The 20,054-nt window shown below is 45.6% G+C and overlaps 1 protein-coding gene across 4 annotated transcripts in view; it reads left to right on the top strand.

The window, feature by feature from the left end:
• Positions 1-2,847, top strand: part of SPRYD7 (SPRY domain containing 7) — a 28,684-nt gene extending 25,837 nt beyond the window's left edge. Inside the window, exon 7 of one of the 4 annotated variants that reach the window (XM_055542197.1) lies at positions 2,423-2,847. Coding sequence is in view for 3 of the 4 variants with exons in the window: in XM_055542195.1 (XP_055398170.1) it covers positions 2,428-2,533 (106 nt within the window). In the remaining variant the exon portion in view is untranslated. Of the gene's footprint in view, positions 1-388; positions 420-2,422 lie in introns of those variants that run through there. The other 3 variants (XM_055542195.1, XM_055542196.1, XM_055542198.1) reach the window with 3 other exon arrangements.
• The last annotated feature ends 17,207 nt before the right edge of the window (positions 2,848-20,054 follow it).

Genomic DNA, 20,054 nt, shown 5'->3' with positions numbered 1-20,054 from the left:
GCAACCCACTCCAGTATTCCTGCCTGGAGAATTTCATAGAGGAGCCTGGTGGGCCACAGTCTTTGGAATTGCAAAGAGTCAGACACGACTGAACAACTGTGACTTAAGTTAACTGCGCTTTAACTCATTGGTCTTTCAGTCCCTGGATTCCTTTGTTTCAATCAGTGGAGCTTCCAACCAAATTGGCACACTAATTCCTAAGCAAGCCAACCCGCATGCTAGTCATAGAGTTAACTTGGAAATACTGTTCTAACTTCCAGACCTTTATGAAAATCAAAGTGAGTTAGACATTCCTGTAGATAAACCATCTTTATTTTGATTAGTATTTTGCTGGTATATCCTTTTGCATTCATTTACATACAGCCTTTGCATTTTCCTTATGCTTTAGGTTCATCTCTTGTTAACAGCACATACTTGGATTTTTTAAAAAATCGAATGGTCAGTCAGTCTTTTTCTTAAACTGATTAATTTAGTTCATGTATATTTGCTGTAATTATTTATATATTTGGACCTGTTTCTGTGATCTTAGTATTTTATTTCAGTCTGACTCACTTTTTCTGTACTTCCTGTTAACCCTTTCTTTAATAAGTATATATTCCCCCCGGTGACTCAGATGGACGAGAATCTGCCTGCCATGTAGGAGACCCAGGATCCATCTCTGGATCAGGAAAATCCCCTGGAAAAGGGAATGGCAACCCATTCCAGAATTCTTGCCTACAGAATCCCATGGACAGAGGATCCTAGCAGGCTACAGTCCATGGGAATGCAAAGAGTTGGACACAACTGAGCGACTAACACTTTCACACCCCTAATAAGAGTAAGGCTTTACTATACACTCATCTCTCTTCATTTCTAACCCCAGACCTACATTACCTTACTCTGTGTGTGTGCTAATTTGCTTCAGTCGTGTTGGACTCTTTTGTGACCTTGTGGACTGTAGCCCACCAGGCTCCTCTGTCCATGGGATTTCCCAGGCAAGAATATTGGATTGAGTTGCCATTTCCTTCTCCTGGGGATCTTCCCCACCCAGGGACCGAACTTGTGTCTCCTGCAGGTTACACTGATACATTGGCAGGAGGGTTCTTTACCACTAGCACACCTGGGAAATCTACATAGTGTTACTACCTACACTTTAATGCCAGTTTATGAGAAATATATATTCTTTTTTTCGGAGAAGGCAATGGCAACCCACTCCAGTACTCTTGCCTGGAAAATCCCATGGATGGAGGAGCCTGGTAGGCTGCAGTCCATGGGGTCACGAAGAGTCAGACACGACTGAGTGACTTCACTTTCACTTTTCACTTTCATGCATTGGAGAAGGTAATGGCAAACCCACTCCAGCGTTCTTGCCTGGAGAATCCCAGGGACGGTGGAGCCTGGTGGGCTGCTGTCTCTGGGGTCACACAGAGTCGGACACGACTGAAGCGACTTAGCAGCAGCAGCAGCAGTTATTCTTTTAAGTCAAACAAATTTTACTCGTATCTCTTGCAGCACCTACAAGATTTTCTCCCCACTTATTTTAAGCTCTTTGTCCAAAACAGTTTCCAGTGTAGTCTTTGTGTGATAAATTTTCTGGGGACTTCAATGCCTGAGAATATTTTTTAATTATGCACTGCTTTTGGTGGCAGATTGGACAAAGGAAAGAGGCTGGCTCTAATTTCTGTCCCCTCAATATTTTGAAAATACCACTCCACTATTTTTTTTTCTCTCTCTTTTTTTTTTTTTTTTGGCATGTGGGATTTTTCCCTGACCAGGGATTGAAACCATGCCCCCTGCAGTGGAAGCGCAGAGTCCTCACCACTGGACTACCAGGGAATTCCCTCCACTATTTTCTTAATCAGTTGTTGCTATTGAAGAATTTGATGCCATCTGACTTCTCTTTTTGAGATATTCTCTTTCCCTCTGCCGTACTTTAGAATTTTCTCTGCTGCTTTGAAATTCTTAATTTTACTGTAAAATATCCTGGTGTGGAATTTTTTCATTATTTCTCCTCTATTACTCTTTCAATCTTTCATCATTTATAAGTTACAAAAAATTATCTCAATTTCTCCTCGAACACTTCTTCCTCTTCATTTTCTTTTTCCTCTCTTTCTAGGACTCTTATCAGTCACATGATAGTATTCAATACGTCTACTTCCATCTTCCAAATAACCTAGCTTTTAAAAAATATTTTATATCTCTTTGTAAAATAAAATTTAAAATAGTTTATATTTTATATCTCTTTCCTCCTTCCTTCTGAAAGATTTCCTTCACCTCGTCTTCCAAGTTGCTAATCTGTTCTGCAGCCCTATCCATTCTGTTATTCATCCACCTGATATGTTCTTTTCAACTATTATTGATATATTTTTCACATCTAAGATTTCTTATGTTTGTTTTCTTGTTTTTGTTTATATTGCCATATATTCTTTTATCTTTTTTGAAGGACAGTTTTGCTGGATATGGCTTCCCCAGTAGCTCAGATGGTGAAGAATCTGCCTGCAATGCAAAAGACCCAGGTTTGATCCCTGGGTCAGGAAGATCCTCTGGAGAATGAAATGAAAACCCACTCCAGTATTCTTGCCTGGAGAATTCCATGGACAGAGGAGCCTGGCAGGCTACAGGCCATGGGGTTCCAAAGAGTCAGACATGATTGATAGACTAACACTGCAACTACTACTAATCCAATATGACTGGTGTTTTTAAAAAAGAGGAAATTGGGGGACAGACATGCATACTGAGTGAAGACAGTCATCTACAAGCCAAAGAGAAAGGCCTGGAAAAGATCCCTCCCTCAGGGCCCTCTCAGGAAGAACCAGCTCCATCTTATTTCAGACTTCTGTCCTCCAGAATTGTGAGATGATAAATTCTGTTGTTTAAACCACCCAGTCTGGGGTTTTTTGTTATAGGAGTCTTAACAAATGGCCTCCCTGGTGGCTCAGTGGTAAAGAATCCACCTGCCAAGGCAGGAGACACGTTCGATCCCTGGGAAGATCCCCTGGAGGAGGAAATGGCAACCCACTCCAGTATTCTTGTCTGGGGAATTCCATGGACAGAGAAGCCTGGTAGGCTACTACTGTCCATGGTTTCATAAAGAGTTGGACATGACTGAGCAACTCAACAACAACAAGCAGATTAACACAAATCTCAATTTTGGCATGTTTCAACTGTGCAAATACCTTCTTTTAGGGTGCTTCAATTACCTCACCCGAAAAACAGAGGATAAACCTTCCCTCGCAGGGCTGCTGAGAAGTTTAAACAAGATAAGGTTAAGTGAAGAGCACCCAGTTCCCACACTGGAACAGGGTGAATGCTGGGTAAATATTACTTGAGCCTCTCCTGCTTGAAAAAACCAAGTATTTCTTTCAGTTTACCCGACTGTGGTCAGCTCGGCAGCCTGGGGATGCAGCCTGGTACAGTCGACAGAATCCGCACGAAGCCTTCGGAAAACACAGAAAAAGGTTTTGATAGCTTTGGGCGGCCTCTCTTCACCCTGTGCCTTTGGCCAGGGGTGCCTCTAAGGTTTCTATTCCCCGCTGTGTAGGAAGAAATCTGTTCCGGAAGACGGCCTCTAGGGGGCGCGCTGTCTTCAGAGCTCGAGCCTGGACTCGCCCCTCGAGCGAGGCAAGGCGGCTCTGAGGCCTCGCGGAGGGCGCGCCCCCAGCTGTCCCCCTCCTTACCCGCGCAGTTTGCTTGCAGTAACTCCGGGAACCGGAACCCCCTCACTTTCCAGCCCTTCGATGAGCACGCACTGAAGCCCCGTGTGCTATATCACTTACTCTGGACAAACCTTTCTCACAACTAAGGCTCAGAGAGGTTAAGTAACTGGCCGAAAGTCACGCAGCCAGCGGACTAGAACCCATCTCTTCCCGACTCCAAAAGCAGCAAAACATCTTTGTGGCCCAAGAAGCGCCAAGTGTTCAGTTCTCCAAAGGGAGTCAGGTGACTTGCAGACCTAATCATGAGCCCACCAAAAGATCCCAGGGGCAAGAGAACCAAAACAGCCTTTATTAACACTGTCCTTTTCTCCTTGGAACTTGCTGTTGCTTCTGCAGCCCTGTGTCTCTGCCTCTCTTTGCATCCAGTGGTGATTTTTTTATTTTTTATGTTTTTAAGCTGCCCTGACTCATTCTGAAAGTGAAGTCATTGGAGGTTAATTCCTTTTCCTTCTCTTCTCCTCAGATGGTTGATTTTCATAGCCACTCCAAACGAGTGTTCAGGACAGTGTAAGAGCAAATGTTTTAACTGTTTATTGCCTCGACTGAAGGAGTCAAGACACATTAAAAAACAGCAGTAGTGACTGCATGTAATTGATGGCTGATGTCTACACTGCTGGGCAACAGCAGGGTTTTTCCTCCGAGACATAGTCTCCCGCGCCAGAAAAAATAACCAGTGTAACATGATGTTCCTTGACACTGAATTTGTACTCCGAGTCTGTCCAGGTGATATTCTCCAGCTCCTGCGGGCAGTTGTTTGTTCACCTACCCACCCATCCATCCTGCCAACAGTTGGGAGCCCAAAGCACGCACACCACGGAGCCCTGAACCTTGACGGTATCTGCCTACAGGACCATTGTGATCCAGCAGAGCAGTGTCATGGGAGAACTGACACCAAGCCCATATTCAGGAAACACTCTTTAATGAAGACCATGCTCATGCAAAAGATGTCAGTTCTTTCTGGACTTTTTGTTGTCTGGTCTTGTGTCAGTTCTTTAAGAGTATAGGAGTGGGACTTCCCTGGTGGTTCGGTGGTTAAGAATCGGTCTTACAGTGCAGGGGACGGAGGTTCAATCCCTGGTTGTGGAACTAAGATCCCACGTCCCACGTGCCTTGGGAGCAACTAAGCCCATGCACCGTAACTAGAGAGTCTGTGGGCTGCAAAGAAAGATCTAGCATGAAGCAAGGAAGATCCCGAGTGATGCAACTAAGACCCAATACAGTCAAATAAATAAACAAATATTTTTTTAAAAAGTATAAGAGTGAAGAGAGGAGCAGCTGGGAGGCTGGAATTCTGTTTCTCTCTGTTACACTCACCAGTCCCAGTGTGGTCCTGTGGACAAAGCCCTGGCTTTTTGTGTTTGTAAAGCAAGGAACACAGGCTCCTTTCTAACTCTGCTAGACTCTCATGTCACAAACTGGCATCATCAACTGCCGCAGCCTCCAAACAACTTTAGTGTCTCTTCTGCCCACAGCAGAGTTCACAAGCCTAATGCTATCTGTGTGCAAGATGAACTGCATCTCAGTGAACCCCTGGAAAACAGACTCCTGGGCCAAGACAGCCTGCCTGCCCCCCATCCTTTGCTATGCATTTATTCTGTAGGTTAGTGGACTCAGGGAGGCCAACCTGCCTCAGAGGCCCTCCCCAGGCTCTTGTTCAAACATGCCACCAACAATATCTAAGTAAAAGTGATTGGGTGTCATGGAGAGCAAAGACACTTAGAAGGTGCTTGAAGGTCATAACAGAAGAGCAGAAAGTCTTCAGAACAATCCTGGTGCCTTGGAATCTTGACATATAGATACCAAAATGTCGATTGAAGGGAGGTAGAGGCTGGAGCTCACAGAGGTGGGGTAACTTGCTGAAAAGCGACTAGAACCCAGGGACCTAACTCCTCTGGATTCCAAACTCAGTGCTCTATCAGGCCACCAACTACGAGTGTAAAATACTGACACTTAGCCAGACCGTTGGAGCTTCCCTGGTGGCTCAGTGGTAAAGAATCTGCTTGCAATGCAGGAGACCCCAGTTTGATCCCTGGGTCAGAAAGATCCCCTGGAGGAGGGCATGGCAACCCACCCCAGTATTCTTGCCTGGAGGACCCCCATGGACAGAGGAGCCTGGCGGGTTGCAGTCCATGGAGTTGCAAAGAGTTGGACACGACTGAAGCAACTAAGCAGCTGCAGCAGCAGCGGTCAGACTGTTAGAGAGCCACGGATGACACGTCACATGACTCCCGTCCCATGGGGCCCTGTGCAGCAATCCTGCATGAAGGCATCTCCAACTTCCTGCTGAGAACTACTGTGGTTTTTACCCATACTTCACTTCCCACCAGAACTTCTCCAGAACACATTTACCCTGTACTACGGACAGACCTGAACTTTTGATCTTACCGGCAAATTGGCTTCTCCACCCTTGCCTTTCTTGTGCATAAGATTCCATCTATGCTTTGCCTTCTCCCAGAAACCTGCCCCCTCACACACACATCCCATACTCTGTCCTGGTCCTTCCTCTACCAAAATACGGCTCCATCCTCTCTCTCTCCACTGCCCTAATCAAATCACTGTGTTCTTTAGTCTGATTTCAACTGACATCTAATCACTGGGAGAGTTTACATTAAAACTCAGGTTGCAGGGCTCCCAACCCTAGAGTTTCTGATTCAGGGGCCCAAGAATGTGCATTTTCACAAGTTTTTGGTGAAGCTGAAGCTCCTGAAGTCCACTCTTTGACAAACGGAACCTCCTTCCAGTCCTTTCTCTGTATAGCAGTCCGAGAAGTCTTTGTGTGAAAATCACTCAGTCGTGTCCGACTCTTTGAGACCCCATGGAGTATACTGTCCATGGAATTCTCCAGGCCAGAATACTGGAGTGTGTGTAGCCTTTCCATTCTCCAGGGGATCTTCCCACAACCCAGGAATTGAACCCAGGTCTCCCACATTGTGGGCAGATTCTTTACCAGCTGAGCCACAAGGAAAACCCAAGAATACTGGAGTGGGTAGCCTATCCCTTCTCCAGTGGATCTTCCCAACCCAGGAATCGAACTGGGGTCTCCTGCATTGCAGGTGGATTCTTTAAAAACTGAGCTATGCAAAATCTCATTTGGATCATGTCACTTTCTTTGCTCTGTTAGCCTGGTCAGGCCACTGTAACAAAATACCATAGACTGGGTCACTTATAAACAAAAAAATTATTTCTGACAGTTCTCAAGACTGAGAAATTCAAGAACAAGGTGCCTAGACACAGATTCTGTGTCTAGTAAAGGCCCACTCCCTTTTCTCTTACCCTCTGTCTTTTCTCTTACCCTCATGTGTGGAAAGGCCAAGGGAGCTCTTTTATAAGGGCTACAATCCCATTCAGGATGTTTCAGGTGACTCAGTGGTAAAGAACCTGCCTGCCGTTGCAGGAAATTTGGGTTCGATACCTGGGTCAGGAAGATCCCGTGGAGAATGGAATGGCGACCTGTTCCAGTATTCTTGCCTGGGAAATCTCATGGACAGAGGAATCTGGCAGGCTACAGTCCATGGGACACAGAAAGTCGGACACGACTTGGCAACTAAACAACAACAACAATCCCATTCATGAGGGTGAAGCCTCATCACCTTCTGAGGGCCCCAGCCCTGAATACTGCCACATTAAGGGTTAGGACTTCCACATAAGAATCTAGGTGGGACACAAACATTTGGTCTATATAGCAGTTGAAACTCCAGTACTTTGGCTGCCTGATGTGAAGAGCTGACTCAATGGAAAAGACCTTGATGCTGGGAAAGATTGAGGGCAGAAGGAGAAGGGGGCAACAGAGGATGAGAGAGTTGGATGGCATCACTGATTCGATGGACACGAGTTTGAGCAAACTCTGGGAGATAGTGAAGGACAGAAAGCCTGGTACACTGCAGCCTATGGGGTCACAAAGAGTCAAACACAAGTTGGCCACTAAACAACAACAAACTGGTCTAAAACCCTTCATGGTTCTCATCACACTTAGGAGAGGGAACTATGTCTGTCTTGTGTCCCTGGCCAGCTGCTGGCACAAGTTCCTTCAGAGTCCATGCCACCAGACTAAACCCCTGGCGCCCTCCAGTTGCCTTCACGTTCAGCCTCCTTGTTCCTTAAGAACTTGAGTACTGAACTCACCATCTTCATCTTCACCAACCCCTTCTGTCACTATTTAGGGAGCTTTGGCCTCTATGTTCCTGACCTCCTCACCTTGAGTGGTCTATAACTTTCCACCCTGGTGGACCTTGTCGTCAAATGTAAGTCTCGATTTGAAGCCCCCACTTCTTGAGCACCTCTTCCTCTCCTTCTCGCTTATTGGTTCTAATGCTCTCATCCCAGCGATTCTCTGACGTCATCAAGGCCCCTGACACTGGCCTTATCATTTTTTCATCCCCATCAGAGCTTAGTTTTTCACCCCCATCAGAGCTTAGTTTTTCACATCCTTCCTGACTCAGCTTAGGGTAAATGGCATATTTTTTAAGAGCACTTCCTCATAAATACCACTAACGCTCAGCTATCCCCTGCTCTATCCTTGTACCCAAGCAGCCAGAAAAGAACACTAGCTGGGGTGAGTGTTCTCACTTTAATTCCTGGCCACAGACCCTAAAGGTCCCATCACACTGCCCACAAGTCCGATCTATTTCCCTTCCTGGACCAACGGCACAGATGTCACTTTTGCACATGCAGAAGCTCAGGCCCCACCCAGACCTCCTGAATTAGGATGATCTGCACTTTAACAGGAGAAGGCAATGGCACCCCACTCCAGTACTCTTGCCTGGAAAATCCCACGGACGGAGGAGCCTGGGAGGCTGCAGTCCATGGGGTCGCTGGGAGTCGGACACGACTGAGCAACTTCACTTTCACTTTTCAGTTTCATGCACTGGAGAAGGAAATGGCAACCCACTCCAGTGTTCTTGCCTGGAGAATCCCAGGGACGGGGGAGCCTGGTGGGCTGCCATCTATGGGATCGCACAGAGTCGGACACAACCGAAGTGACTTAGCAGCAGCAGCAGCACTTCAACAATGTCCCCAGGTGATTCATTTCTGCATCAAATGTTCAGAAGCACTGCCCTGGTGGTTTGTTTTCTGAAATTCATTCATCATCTTTCTCTTTCTCCTCAAACCTCCTGAACCCCTGTGGCCCATCACTCAGCTCGCAGTCCACTGAGAATGCTGGACACAGTCGTATGAATTCAGCTGTCCATCACATCCTCAACCTGCTTCCATCTGTAGGGTCCCAGCTCTGTAGGGGGACTTCTCTGGTGGTTCAGATGGTAAAGCATCTGTCTACAAAGCGGGAGACCCGGGTTCGATCGCTGGGTCGGGTGGCCTCCAGATTTCATCCCTTTCTCTCCTGCATCCCTGAATCATGAGATGCGTGTGCTATGCCACTTCAGTCATGTCCAGCTCTTTGCGACCCCGTGGACTGTAGCCCGCCAGGTTCTTCTGTCCGTGGGATTCTCCAGGCAAGAATACTGGAATGGGTTGCCATTTCCTCCTCCAGGGAATCTTCCCGACCCAGGGATGGAACCTGCATCTCTTACATCTCCTGCTTTGGCAGGCAGGCTCTTTACCACTAGTGCCGCCCGGGAAGCCCACTCCTTGGCTACTGGACATGTTCTCATCCCTTGATCCCACATCCTGCTCCTACCGCCCACCTCTTAGCTTCCCAGCAAATCGCTCAGATTCCCTTTCCTGCTACGTTCTCATGGCTCACTCGCTCTCTTCACTTAGGTCTTTGCTCAGCCACCCTTTATAAAATCTCTCTCACACACACATTTTAATTATTTTTATAATGTTTATCTCCGCCGGCTATGTTCTCTGTTTCTTTACTGTCTGTCTCCCCACACTGGAATCTCAGCTCCAGGGCATGGGGTCTTTTTCTGTTTTGTCTGTGGCCGAATCCCAGGGCCTGACAGTCACTCATATTGCATAAATGAGTAGGAGCTAGGCTGGAGTGTCTCACACCAGAAAGAGACAGAGGCTACCAAGAAGGGCCCTGGAAGCCCAAGACCTCAGGGACCCCTTCATTTGACAAGAGGTGATGGGACAAATAATATGTCATTTTCCGCTCTTCATTGCTTTCTTAGGACTGATTTGTTGCAAGGATATAGAAATGTACTTGTCATCTCCAGTGAAAAGGAGGGAGACAGTTGTTGTAAGATAAGCAGAGTCTCACTGAATCCCAGGGGAGAATTCAGAGGGGCCTCAACTGATGGAAGGTCAGCAGGTGGTCCCAGTAAGTCTCCCCTCCCTATATTCCCGTCCTGGTGCACGGTCCTCCTACACCAACCAGGCCTGACGTGTAAGGAACGAACAGGATCGTGGAAACAGCGGTCTATGTGTGTGGCTTCTGAAGTTAGATCATAAAAGACACTGTTTTAGGTCACTCGCCCCAGGGGAAGCCAGCTGCTGTCTCCTGAGGACACTCAGGAGTTCCCGGGGAGTGGGGGCTAGAGAGTCAGTCCACACGAGGAACCCAGGCCACAGCTGGTGCTACTCAACAACCTCCAGAGCAGCCCTTGGAAGCGGACCCTCCAGTCCTCCCTGAGCCTCTGTCTCTGCCACTCCCTTCTCTGCTGTCTCGCTTTCTGTGGGTAAATGCCCAAAGAAATGTTTAAACCAGTCTCCCTCTTGTCTCTGCAGGTGAGCCTTCTTCCTGCTTACCTTGTGACATACAAATGGCAAAAAAAAAAAAATAGCTGCCAGTTGTTGGTCTACTCCATGAATAGGCCAGCTTTTACTCTAAAGGGCCAGGTGGTTAAATAATCAGACTTTGCAGATTCTGTTGCTTCTGTTACAACTATTCACCTCAACTCCACGTCTGTAGCACAGAAGCAGCCATGGACAATACCTAAGTGAGTGCGTGTGGCCGTGTGCTGATAAATTTTATTTACAAAGTCAGGGGCAGCGAGCTGGATTTGATTGGGGAGTTGTGGTCTGCCAACTTCCAGTCTTCAGGACATCACCGTTCCAGGGCCCAATACCATCTGATGGGCTAAGCCTGAGGCTGGTATCCCCTGTGTGTGAATCAGTTTTGGCTGAATAGCAACAGTGAGACCAGATGAGTTAAGGGAGGAACAGATTTTCTAAGAAAGAAATGGTGCTGATCAGCAAATAATGTGCATCTTTTAGCGCAATCACATTCAGTGAGTTCATTAACTGACCATCTACATCGTGCTGAGCAACTTTGATTGGATATGGGAATATGAGTGATACATGCCCCACAATAGGAGCTATTATGTATCTCATGCTTAAAAGTGCCAGACTGGCCATTAAGTACTTTATACATGTTGTCTCCTATCACCCTCAAAGCAAAAAATGTGAGGAAGTTAAAGCTCAGAGACATTAAGTAACTTATTTAAGGCCATACAGTAACAGGGGAGCCAAGCTGCCCTTGACTGTAGAAGCCAGAGCTCTTAACCATTATGACTTGGGCTCTTCAATGCTGCCGCTCAAGTTCCTTGAATTCTTGCTCTCTGAGAAGAGCTCGTAGTTGCCTCGGACTTTTTTTTCTTTTTTGGTAAATTCTCTATTTTTTTGCAAATTAGTTTTGAATCCTTTGGGCTGTTAATAAAACCAATTATGTAATCATGCCCTCAATTGTTAATAGAGTGACTCTACAATTAAAAGTGACGTTGAAGGGGGCCCTGTCAGTTGGGCAGAGCCTGCACCTGGCCAACTTCCTGGCGCGTGGGATTTGTGGGTCACATACAGACTGGCAGTCCTTGTGGCCTGCAGCTGCCGTGGCGTCTCACAAAGGCCCGTTTAGGAGCTTTGTTGAGGAGGCTGGGGATCCCGCCCCAGTTCATTTCTCATTGTCTCCCTAAACTCTCAAAAATTGCAACATGAATAGACATTCTAATAGTTCACTTGCATTATTTTTCAGCGAATTAGAAAGCAAATTGCAGTGAACTAAATATGTAATTTCCCAGAAGAGTCTCCCTTATTCTTTCAATCATGGAACATTTACATTTTTTTTTTTTTAGCTGCTCTTTCAAGGAGCCAGTTAGCCATATTAGAATTTAAATCTTAGAGATTTACATCGTTGTTTTTCTATTTAAGTTCTAAATCCTCATTAATAATATCTACTAAGAAAAAAATATCCCAGAACACTGTTATATTTGTAATAATAGCATTTTTGTTTCATAATTCTGAAGTTACAGATCAACGTGTGTGTGTCAGTCGTGTCCAACTCTTTGCGACCCCATGAACTGTAGCCTACCAGACTCCTTTGTCCATGGGATTCTCCAGGCAAGAATACTGGAGTGGGTTGCATTTCTTCCTCCAGGGGATCTTCCCGACCCAGAGATCGAACCTGAATCTCCTGAATTGCAGATGGACTGTTTACTGCTTGAGTCATCAGGGAAACCCCTGCAAATCAATAATAAAGAATTATACTATGTCATTTAACTTTTTTTTTTTTTTCCAAGATTTGACCGTGTAATTGTGGTTCTGTTTCAAAACTAGAGGTTTTGTCTTGTAGACACTGGCGGGGCTTCCCCAGTGGTCCTGTGCACTCCCACTGCAGGGGGCACAAGGTCGATCCCCTGTTGGGTAAATGAGATCCCACATGCTGCATGGTGAGGCCAAAAAGCAAAAAGCTCCAAAACACCGAGTCTTCTCTGGAGTAAGAACATTCCCCCAGAGCCTTAAAAGTTGTCTCTCCTTGTATAAACGAGGTCCTGAACTCAATAATATAATAATAATTGGGAAAAAAAGTGCTATGCTAAGTTGCTTCAGTCGTGTCCAACTCTGTGCGACCCCATGGACTGTAGCCCACCAGGCTCCTCTGTCCATGGGACACTCAAGGCAGGAATACTTGAATGGGTTGCCATGCCCTCCTCCTGGGGATCTTCCCCAACCCAGGGATCGAACCCATGTCTCTTAAGTCTCTGGCATTAGCAGGCAGGTTCTTTAGCAGTAGTGGCACCTGGAAACCCCGCCCCCCTTACACCCTCTTAAAATGCTGCCATTGCCACAGAAGGAAGCCAAACTTTGGAAAGGTAAGCGGTTACATGGAGAGAGAATCCCAGCTGACAGCCACACCAAGTCCCCTGACAGTGAGGCATCTTAGGTTAGACCTGCCCACCACACCCAAGCTACTTGATGACCTTGGCTGCATGAATCACTTGGGGGAAACAAGAATCGCACAGCCGAGCTCAGCCTGAATTGCAAAAGAAGGAGCAAATAAATTGTTGTTGTAAGCGACTATGTTTTGGGGTAGCTTGTTATAAATGGATACAAGCAAACGTGTGTGTGTGTGTGCGTGTGTGTGTGTGTTAAGTTGCTACAGTCGTATCTGACTCTTTGTGACCCTATGGACTGTAGCCCTTGGAATTCCTCCCTCCATGGGATTCTCCAGGCTATACTGGAGTGGGTTACCATGCCCTTCTCCAGGGCATCTTCCTGACCCAGGGATAGAACCCACATCGCTTACATTTCCTGCATTGGCAGATGAGTCCTTTACTCCTAGCACCATAGCAGACATACTGAAATATTTATGGATAAAATGACATATCATCTTGGATTGACTTAAAAATATTCTGATGGTAGAGAGAAGTTGGTGAAGGTGTAGTTGAAGACTGGCTGTGAGTTAATAATTGTTAAAGCTAGATAATAGATGTTTAGGGGAATTCACTGCTTTATTCTCTCTCCCTTTAAAACATATCTGGATATGTTTGAAATTTCCCTGATAAAAATTTTTTTAAAATAAGTCAGTTTGTAATACTGCAAACCAAATAGAAAATTACCTATGTAGTATTATAACTTAAACTAATTTATTTTAATTCTCAGGCTCACCTGCATTGGAAACATGGAGTCTTAACCACTGGACTGCCAGTGAGGTTCCATAAACTTAAACTTTAATGTTGAATATTAGAAGACTTCATGTCAGATTTCATAAAAAAAAAAAATTAGGATCAAAACCAAAGAAATCAGGCTAAGAGGAATATAAGGTGCAAAGAAAGGGCAGAAAACTTAAGCTGTTGGTTCTTGAGTCATCAGAGGCTGAATGGGCGCTGGAAATGTGCATGGTTGCTGCTGCTGCTGCTGCTAAGTCGCTTCAGTCGTGTCCGACTCTGTGCGACCCCATAGATGGCAGCCCACCAGGCTCCCCCGTCTCTGGGATTCTCCAGGCAAGAACACTGGAGTGGGTTGCCATTTCCTTCTCCAATGCATGAAAGTGAAAAGTAAAAGTGAAGTCGCTCAGTCCTGTCCAACTCCTAGCAACCCCATGGACTGCAGCCTACCAGGCTCCTCTGTCCATGGGATTCTCCAGGCAAGAGTACTGGAGTGGGGTGCCATTGCCTTCTCTGAATGTGCATGGCTGCCATGTTTTTTAAGCCTTTATTGAATTTGTTAGGGCTTCCCAGGTAGCTCAAATGGTAAAGAACCTGCCTGCAGTGTGGGAGGCCTGGGTTCAACCCTTGGGCTGGGAAGATCCTCTGGAGAAGGACATAGAAACCCACTCCAGTATTCTTGCCTAGAGAATCCGGTAGACAGAGGAGCCTGGCAGACTACAGTCCATGGGGTCTCAAAGAGTTGGACAGGACTGAGTGACTAATACTTCACTTGAATTTGTTACAATATTGCTTCTGTTTTATGTTTTGGTTTTTTGGCCCATGTGTGATCTTAGCTCCCAGACCAGGGATCAAACCTGCACCCCCTGCCTTAGAAGGCGAAGTCTCAACCACTGGACCACCAGGGAAGTCATGGCTTCCAAGTTTTACAAGTAAATGTTAAGAAAGAAGCATCAATCCAAACTATTTTGCAGTCACCTGAGTGTCAGACTCTATGCTGAGAACTGGAGTTGTATCAAAGGGCTCATCCCAACCTTCCCTATCTGCCCTTGGACACACTGTAATTTCTTTTTGTGAGAAACTCAATGCCCAGGGTCTAGTAAGGTGCATGCACAAGTGAGGTGGCTACAAGGCGAGGGCTGTGGAAAAGCAGACTTTCTTCTGTCTTCTTTACTTTCACTATTTATCTTCTATATGCCTTATATGCCCCTCATTTTCTGCATTGCTGTTTTCTTTTGTATTCAGTTTTTTCTTAAACGGAAACATTTAAACTCCTTTCTCATTTCTTTTGTGTATATTTTTCAGCTATTTGCTTTGTAGTTGCCATGGAGATTACATTTGACATCCTGAAGTTATAACACTTTAATTTGAATTTATGCCAGTTTAACTCCAACAACATTTAAAAAAAACTCTGCTCCTGTCCATCTTCATCCCACCGCCTTTTGGTTGTTGATGTCACGAATTTATACATTGTGGTGGTGATGTTCATTCCCTCGGTCTCATGTCTGACTCTCTGCCACCCCATGAACTGCAGGATACCAGGTTTCCCTATCCTTCACTGTACCCCAGAGTTTGTTCAAACTCATGACCGTTGAGTCAGTGATGGCATCCAACCATCTCGTCCTCTGTCACCCCCTTCCCCCTCTTGTTTTCAATCTTTCCCAGCATCAGGGTCTTTTCCAATGAGTCGGTTCTTTGCCTCAGGTGGCCAAAGTATTGGAGCTTCATCTTCAGCATCAGTCCTCCCAGTGAATATTCAGGGTTGATTTCCTTTAGGATTGGCTGGTTTGATCTCCTTGCTGTCCATGGGACTCTTCGTTCTGTAGCTGACCATGATGTAATTATTTAATATAACATTCATGTCATAGTCAGAGTTTAATTTTAACAATTCTCCTCTAAGGACTGTTGACTTGTAATCTTGAAACCGTGCATATTTACTGCATTTGTTAAAGATATTTGTGGTAAAGAATGTGCTTCACTTAAAATTATCACCACCATGGTTTTTCTAGAAGGTTGAATTTGCTCACCAGCTTCATCATGAATATCTGCTGAGTAGTCCTTACTGATCTAGTTCCAGTGTAAGTTCAACAGAAAGCTTTCGTAATTAGATAGGTGAAGTATCTCAGAGTATCTTTCTTGTCTGCAAAGGGAATTTTGCAGCAGCAAAAGTAAAGTAAGTCAGTGGTTCTAATAGATTATTGTTAAAGCACAAATCAAACTGATCCATCTACATCAGTGTAGATAGTTTGTGTGAGATTGCTCAAGAAGGGTGAAGAATGAGAGGAAAAGAAGGCCTTGAGCAGAGCGTGAGGAACAGAACCTGCGAAAAATCTGTTAGAGACCTCTGTGCCTGCCTTGAATTCTCGTGGCCCATCCTTTCTTATAAACTTCAGTCATTTCTGAGGCAAACAGTTAGGCACATAGGTCCCAACAGACCCTCCCCTCGGCTTCCAAATGAATCTTTGGATTTCTATGGGGATGGAGGTGAGGACTGCCACCCCCCATGGCATGCCTGTGGGGACCCACTGAGCCAACCAGATCTGTGTGAAAACTTGGAGGTACAAGGAGTTACCCATCTTTAGGCAACCTTGGGGTCTCTGGAGGCAGCCTGACAGTTCTGAGGTCCATTCTCCCTAGCAAGTCGGCCTCCCCAGTGGGGTCAAGTCCCAGTTGTCCACAGCAGTGACTGGCTTGACAGCCACTCTCTCCCAAACCCCACTCTCGTTCCTTGGGGCCACTTAATTTTTTTAAGAATTTATTTATATATATATATATTTATTTTTATCTTTGGCTGTGCTGGGTCTTTCCTGCTGTGCCCTGGCTTTCTCTAATTGCAGCAGATGGCGGCTACTTTCTAGGTGAGGTGCTTGGGCTTCTCATTGCAATGGCTTCTTTTGCCATGGAGCGCCGGATCGAGGGCACACCGGCTTCAGTACTTGTGAGGCATGGGCTTAGTTGTGCCCATGGCATGTGGAATTTTCCTGGACCAGAGATTGAACCAGTGTCCCCTGCATCGCAAGACAGATTCTTAACCACTGGACCACCAGGGAAGGGAAGCCGCCTCCTTGGGGCCACTTTACAAAAAAAAAAATTACATGTGTATCTGTCTCAGGGTCCAAATAGGTTAAGTAGAAAGCACTGTGTATTCTATTCTAATGCATATTTATTTATTTTGATGGCACCACAGGGCATGTGGGATCTTAGTTCCCCAACCAGGGATAGAATCCGTGCCCCCTGCAGTGGAAGTCTTAACCACTGGACTGCCAGAGACGTCCCAGCACTGTGTTTTTTAAACAGAAAAAATTTATTCAGAGAAATGGTCTCATGCATGATAGAAGAAGCTGAGAAGCCCACAGGGGTCGGGGAGAGGGCAACAGAGAGACCACAGTCTGAAGCCATTGACACCTCTGGGCAGGAGAGACAAAGTACTGAGGTGATGGCAGTGGGGTCTAGAAGACAGAGCATCACAGGGGGCCTGTCCAGCAGGGGCCGGGGCCCTAGAGGACGCACCTTTGCTGCCGGAGGTGCTGCCCTCCACTTGCAGCAGGCAGAAGCTGGCTGAGCTAGGAGCCGAGGAAATGCAGCCTTCAGGGGTCAGCTCACTGCAGCAGAGAGAAGAGCAGGGATAGGCAAAGAGGGGAGGCAGGACAGACCGATTTGGACTGCAACAAAGGAACTGGCAGGGAGAGACAGTGAAAGAGCCTGAGACTGAATGGCCAGGGAAGCCTAAATTCCTCCAGTTTCTTTTTTTTTTTTTTAATGTGCTTTGTAAGATTAAAAGAATCTTCCCATATGTTTCTTGCTGCCAGCTGAGGGGGCCTGGGAGCCACAACACTCCAGTGATGGTGAGCATATCGAGCGCCTAGGTCTTGGTCTATAGTATGTATGTACCATTCTTCAATAAGAAGAACTAGGGCTCCTCAGAGAAATGGCTGATTCTCGGACTCAGGCAAGAGCTATACAGGGTGAGCCTGGAGCATGTTGTAGGGCTGGAAAGTAAAGTGTCAAAACAAACCTGGGACTTCACTGGTGGTCCAGTGGTTAAGACTTTGGGCTTGCAACACAGGGGGCACATGTTCAGTCCCTGGCCAGAGAACTGAGATCCCACAGGCCATGTGGCATTGCCGAAAGATTAAAAAGAAAACAACACACACACACAGACCAAAATAAAACAAACTGCATGATGATGTGGGTATGTGAAAGGGACAAAGGAGTCAAGTGAAAGAGCCTCTAGGGACTTCCCAGGCGGTCCAGTGGCTAAACATATGTCTTATCATGCAGGGACACAGGTTGAATCCCTTATCAGGGAACTAAGATCCCACGTGCTGCGGGCGACTCAGCGTATGGACCACCACAACTACTAAGTCCGTGTGCCACAGCTAAGACCCAGTGTGGCCGAAGAAATAAATAGATCCTTTCTTAAAAAATAGACTTCCCTGGAGGCTCAGACGGGAAAAGCATCTGCCTACAATGCGGGAGACCCGGGTTCGATCCCTGGGTTGGGAAGATCCTCTGGAAAAGGAAATGGCAACCCACTCCAGTATTCCTGCCTGGAAAATCCCATGGATGGAGGAGCCTAGCAGGCTACAGTCCATGGGGTCGCAAAGAGTCAGACAGGACTGAGCGACTTCACTCACTAATGGCCAAAGTTGGAGCATTTGAGCAACAAAATAAAGTGGCACTGGATTATAACCCAAAGTATAAACTAAATATCCAGGAGTCTGTACTGATGTAAATACATGATTGAGTAAATAAACACGGGAGTGGAGAGACACATCTCCCATGCAGAAGAATTCCCCAAGAATTAAGTAGATACTCAGCCCTCCAGGAGGTGGAGCATAACTCCCACTCCTTCAAAGTGTGCTCAACTCTGACTTTCTTCCAAAGGGTGCAGTGTGAGAAGGGTGGGGGTTGGGGGGATGAGCACCTTTAGAATGGAGAAACCCGGCAAACACTGCCTTCACGAGGTGATCAAGGTCAACATCAACGGGGATAAATCCCATTGAGGGTCTGTATGCTTGGTATGGCCTGATGAGAAGGACACTTGATCTCTCAGTCTTCTTCCCCAAAACCCATAACTCCTGTCTAATCAGAAAAAAAAAAAAAAAATTTAGATGAATCACAATTGAGGGACATCCTACAAAAGAGCTGACCAGCACTGCTTAACAGTCAAGGTCATTCAGGTCAAAGAAATTATGGGAAACTGTCACAGCCGAAAGAAGCCCAAAGAAATGTGGCAACTACATGTAATGTCAGATCTTGGACTACAAGAAAGGACATAAGGTAAAAACAAAGAAAAATTGGAATGCCGTCTGGACCTTAGCTAATGATAATGGATCAATATTGGTTCATTACTTGTGACAAAATGTCATATTAACGTTAGATGTGAGCGTCAGGAACACCAAGCACAGGTCGTGTGGGAGCTCTTTGTACTATCTTTAGATATTTCTGTAAATCGAAACAGTTCCAAAATTTAAAAATTAAAAATAAGGCCCGCCTAAGTGTAAAACTGTGTATCAGTTGGTTCTCCAGGTGTTAATTGAATGCCTTGTCTCGGCAGACCGGGGATGCAGGATCTGATAACATAACAGATTCCTTCCCTCAGTAAACACACAGCCTGGTATGATGCAGGTTGTTGTTCTTCAGTGGCTAAGTCCACACCAGGCTTCCCGGTCCTTCACCATCTCCCAGACTTTGCTCAAGCTCATGTCCATTGAGTCAGTGATGCCATCCAACCATCTCATCCTCTGTTGCCCCCTTCTCCTCCTACCCTCAGTCTTTCTGAGCATTTCTCAATCTTTCCCTATGCATTTCTCAAGTCTTATTTGGGTAACAATTTTTTCTTCTTCTGATTCAATCTCTCCTTCCTCTAAATTGTTTTATATTTCTATTATCGCATATTTCTAATATTTTATGCCTTATGTGTATTTCTGTATTGTTTTATGCCTTCTATGTATTTCTATTATTATTTGATACATACCAAAGTTAATATATATGAAATTTGATATATATATATATATATAAATATAATTTGGTATATTCCAAATAACATATATATATTATTTGGTATATACCAAACAATGTATCTATTTTTTGGTATATTGTATATATTGGTATATATCCCAAATAATGTATCTATTATTTGGTGCATGTGTGTGTGCTCAGTCGATTCAGTTGTGCCTGACTTTTTACTACCCCATGGACTGTAGCCTGTCAGCCTCCTCTGTCTATGGGATTCTCCAGGCAGGAATACTGGACTGGGTTGCCATGCCCACCTCCAAGGGGATCTTTGCCACCCAGGGATCGAATCCTAGTCTCCTGCATTGCAGGCAGATTGTTTACCGCTGAGCCATCTGGAATTCCCTATTATTTGGTATATATGTATTATTGGTATACACCAATATTTATCTATTATTATTTGGTATATACCAAATTTGATATATAAACTCCAGAGAGAGACTTTCCAAGCGTGAGGAAACTCCCCACAGTATAGGAAGGGAGCAGGAAGGGACACAAAGAAGCAGAGGCAAACCAAAAACAGAAACAATAGCAAACTCAGTTATGCCAACTGCTG

This window comes from Bubalus kerabau, chromosome 12 (assembly GCF_029407905.1).
Source record: "Bubalus kerabau isolate K-KA32 ecotype Philippines breed swamp buffalo chromosome 12, PCC_UOA_SB_1v2, whole genome shotgun sequence".
Taxonomy (NCBI): domain Eukaryota; kingdom Metazoa; phylum Chordata; class Mammalia; order Artiodactyla; family Bovidae; genus Bubalus; species Bubalus kerabau.
The sequence above is the reverse complement of the archived record's forward strand: the minus strand, read 5'-3'. Positions and strand labels throughout refer to the sequence as shown.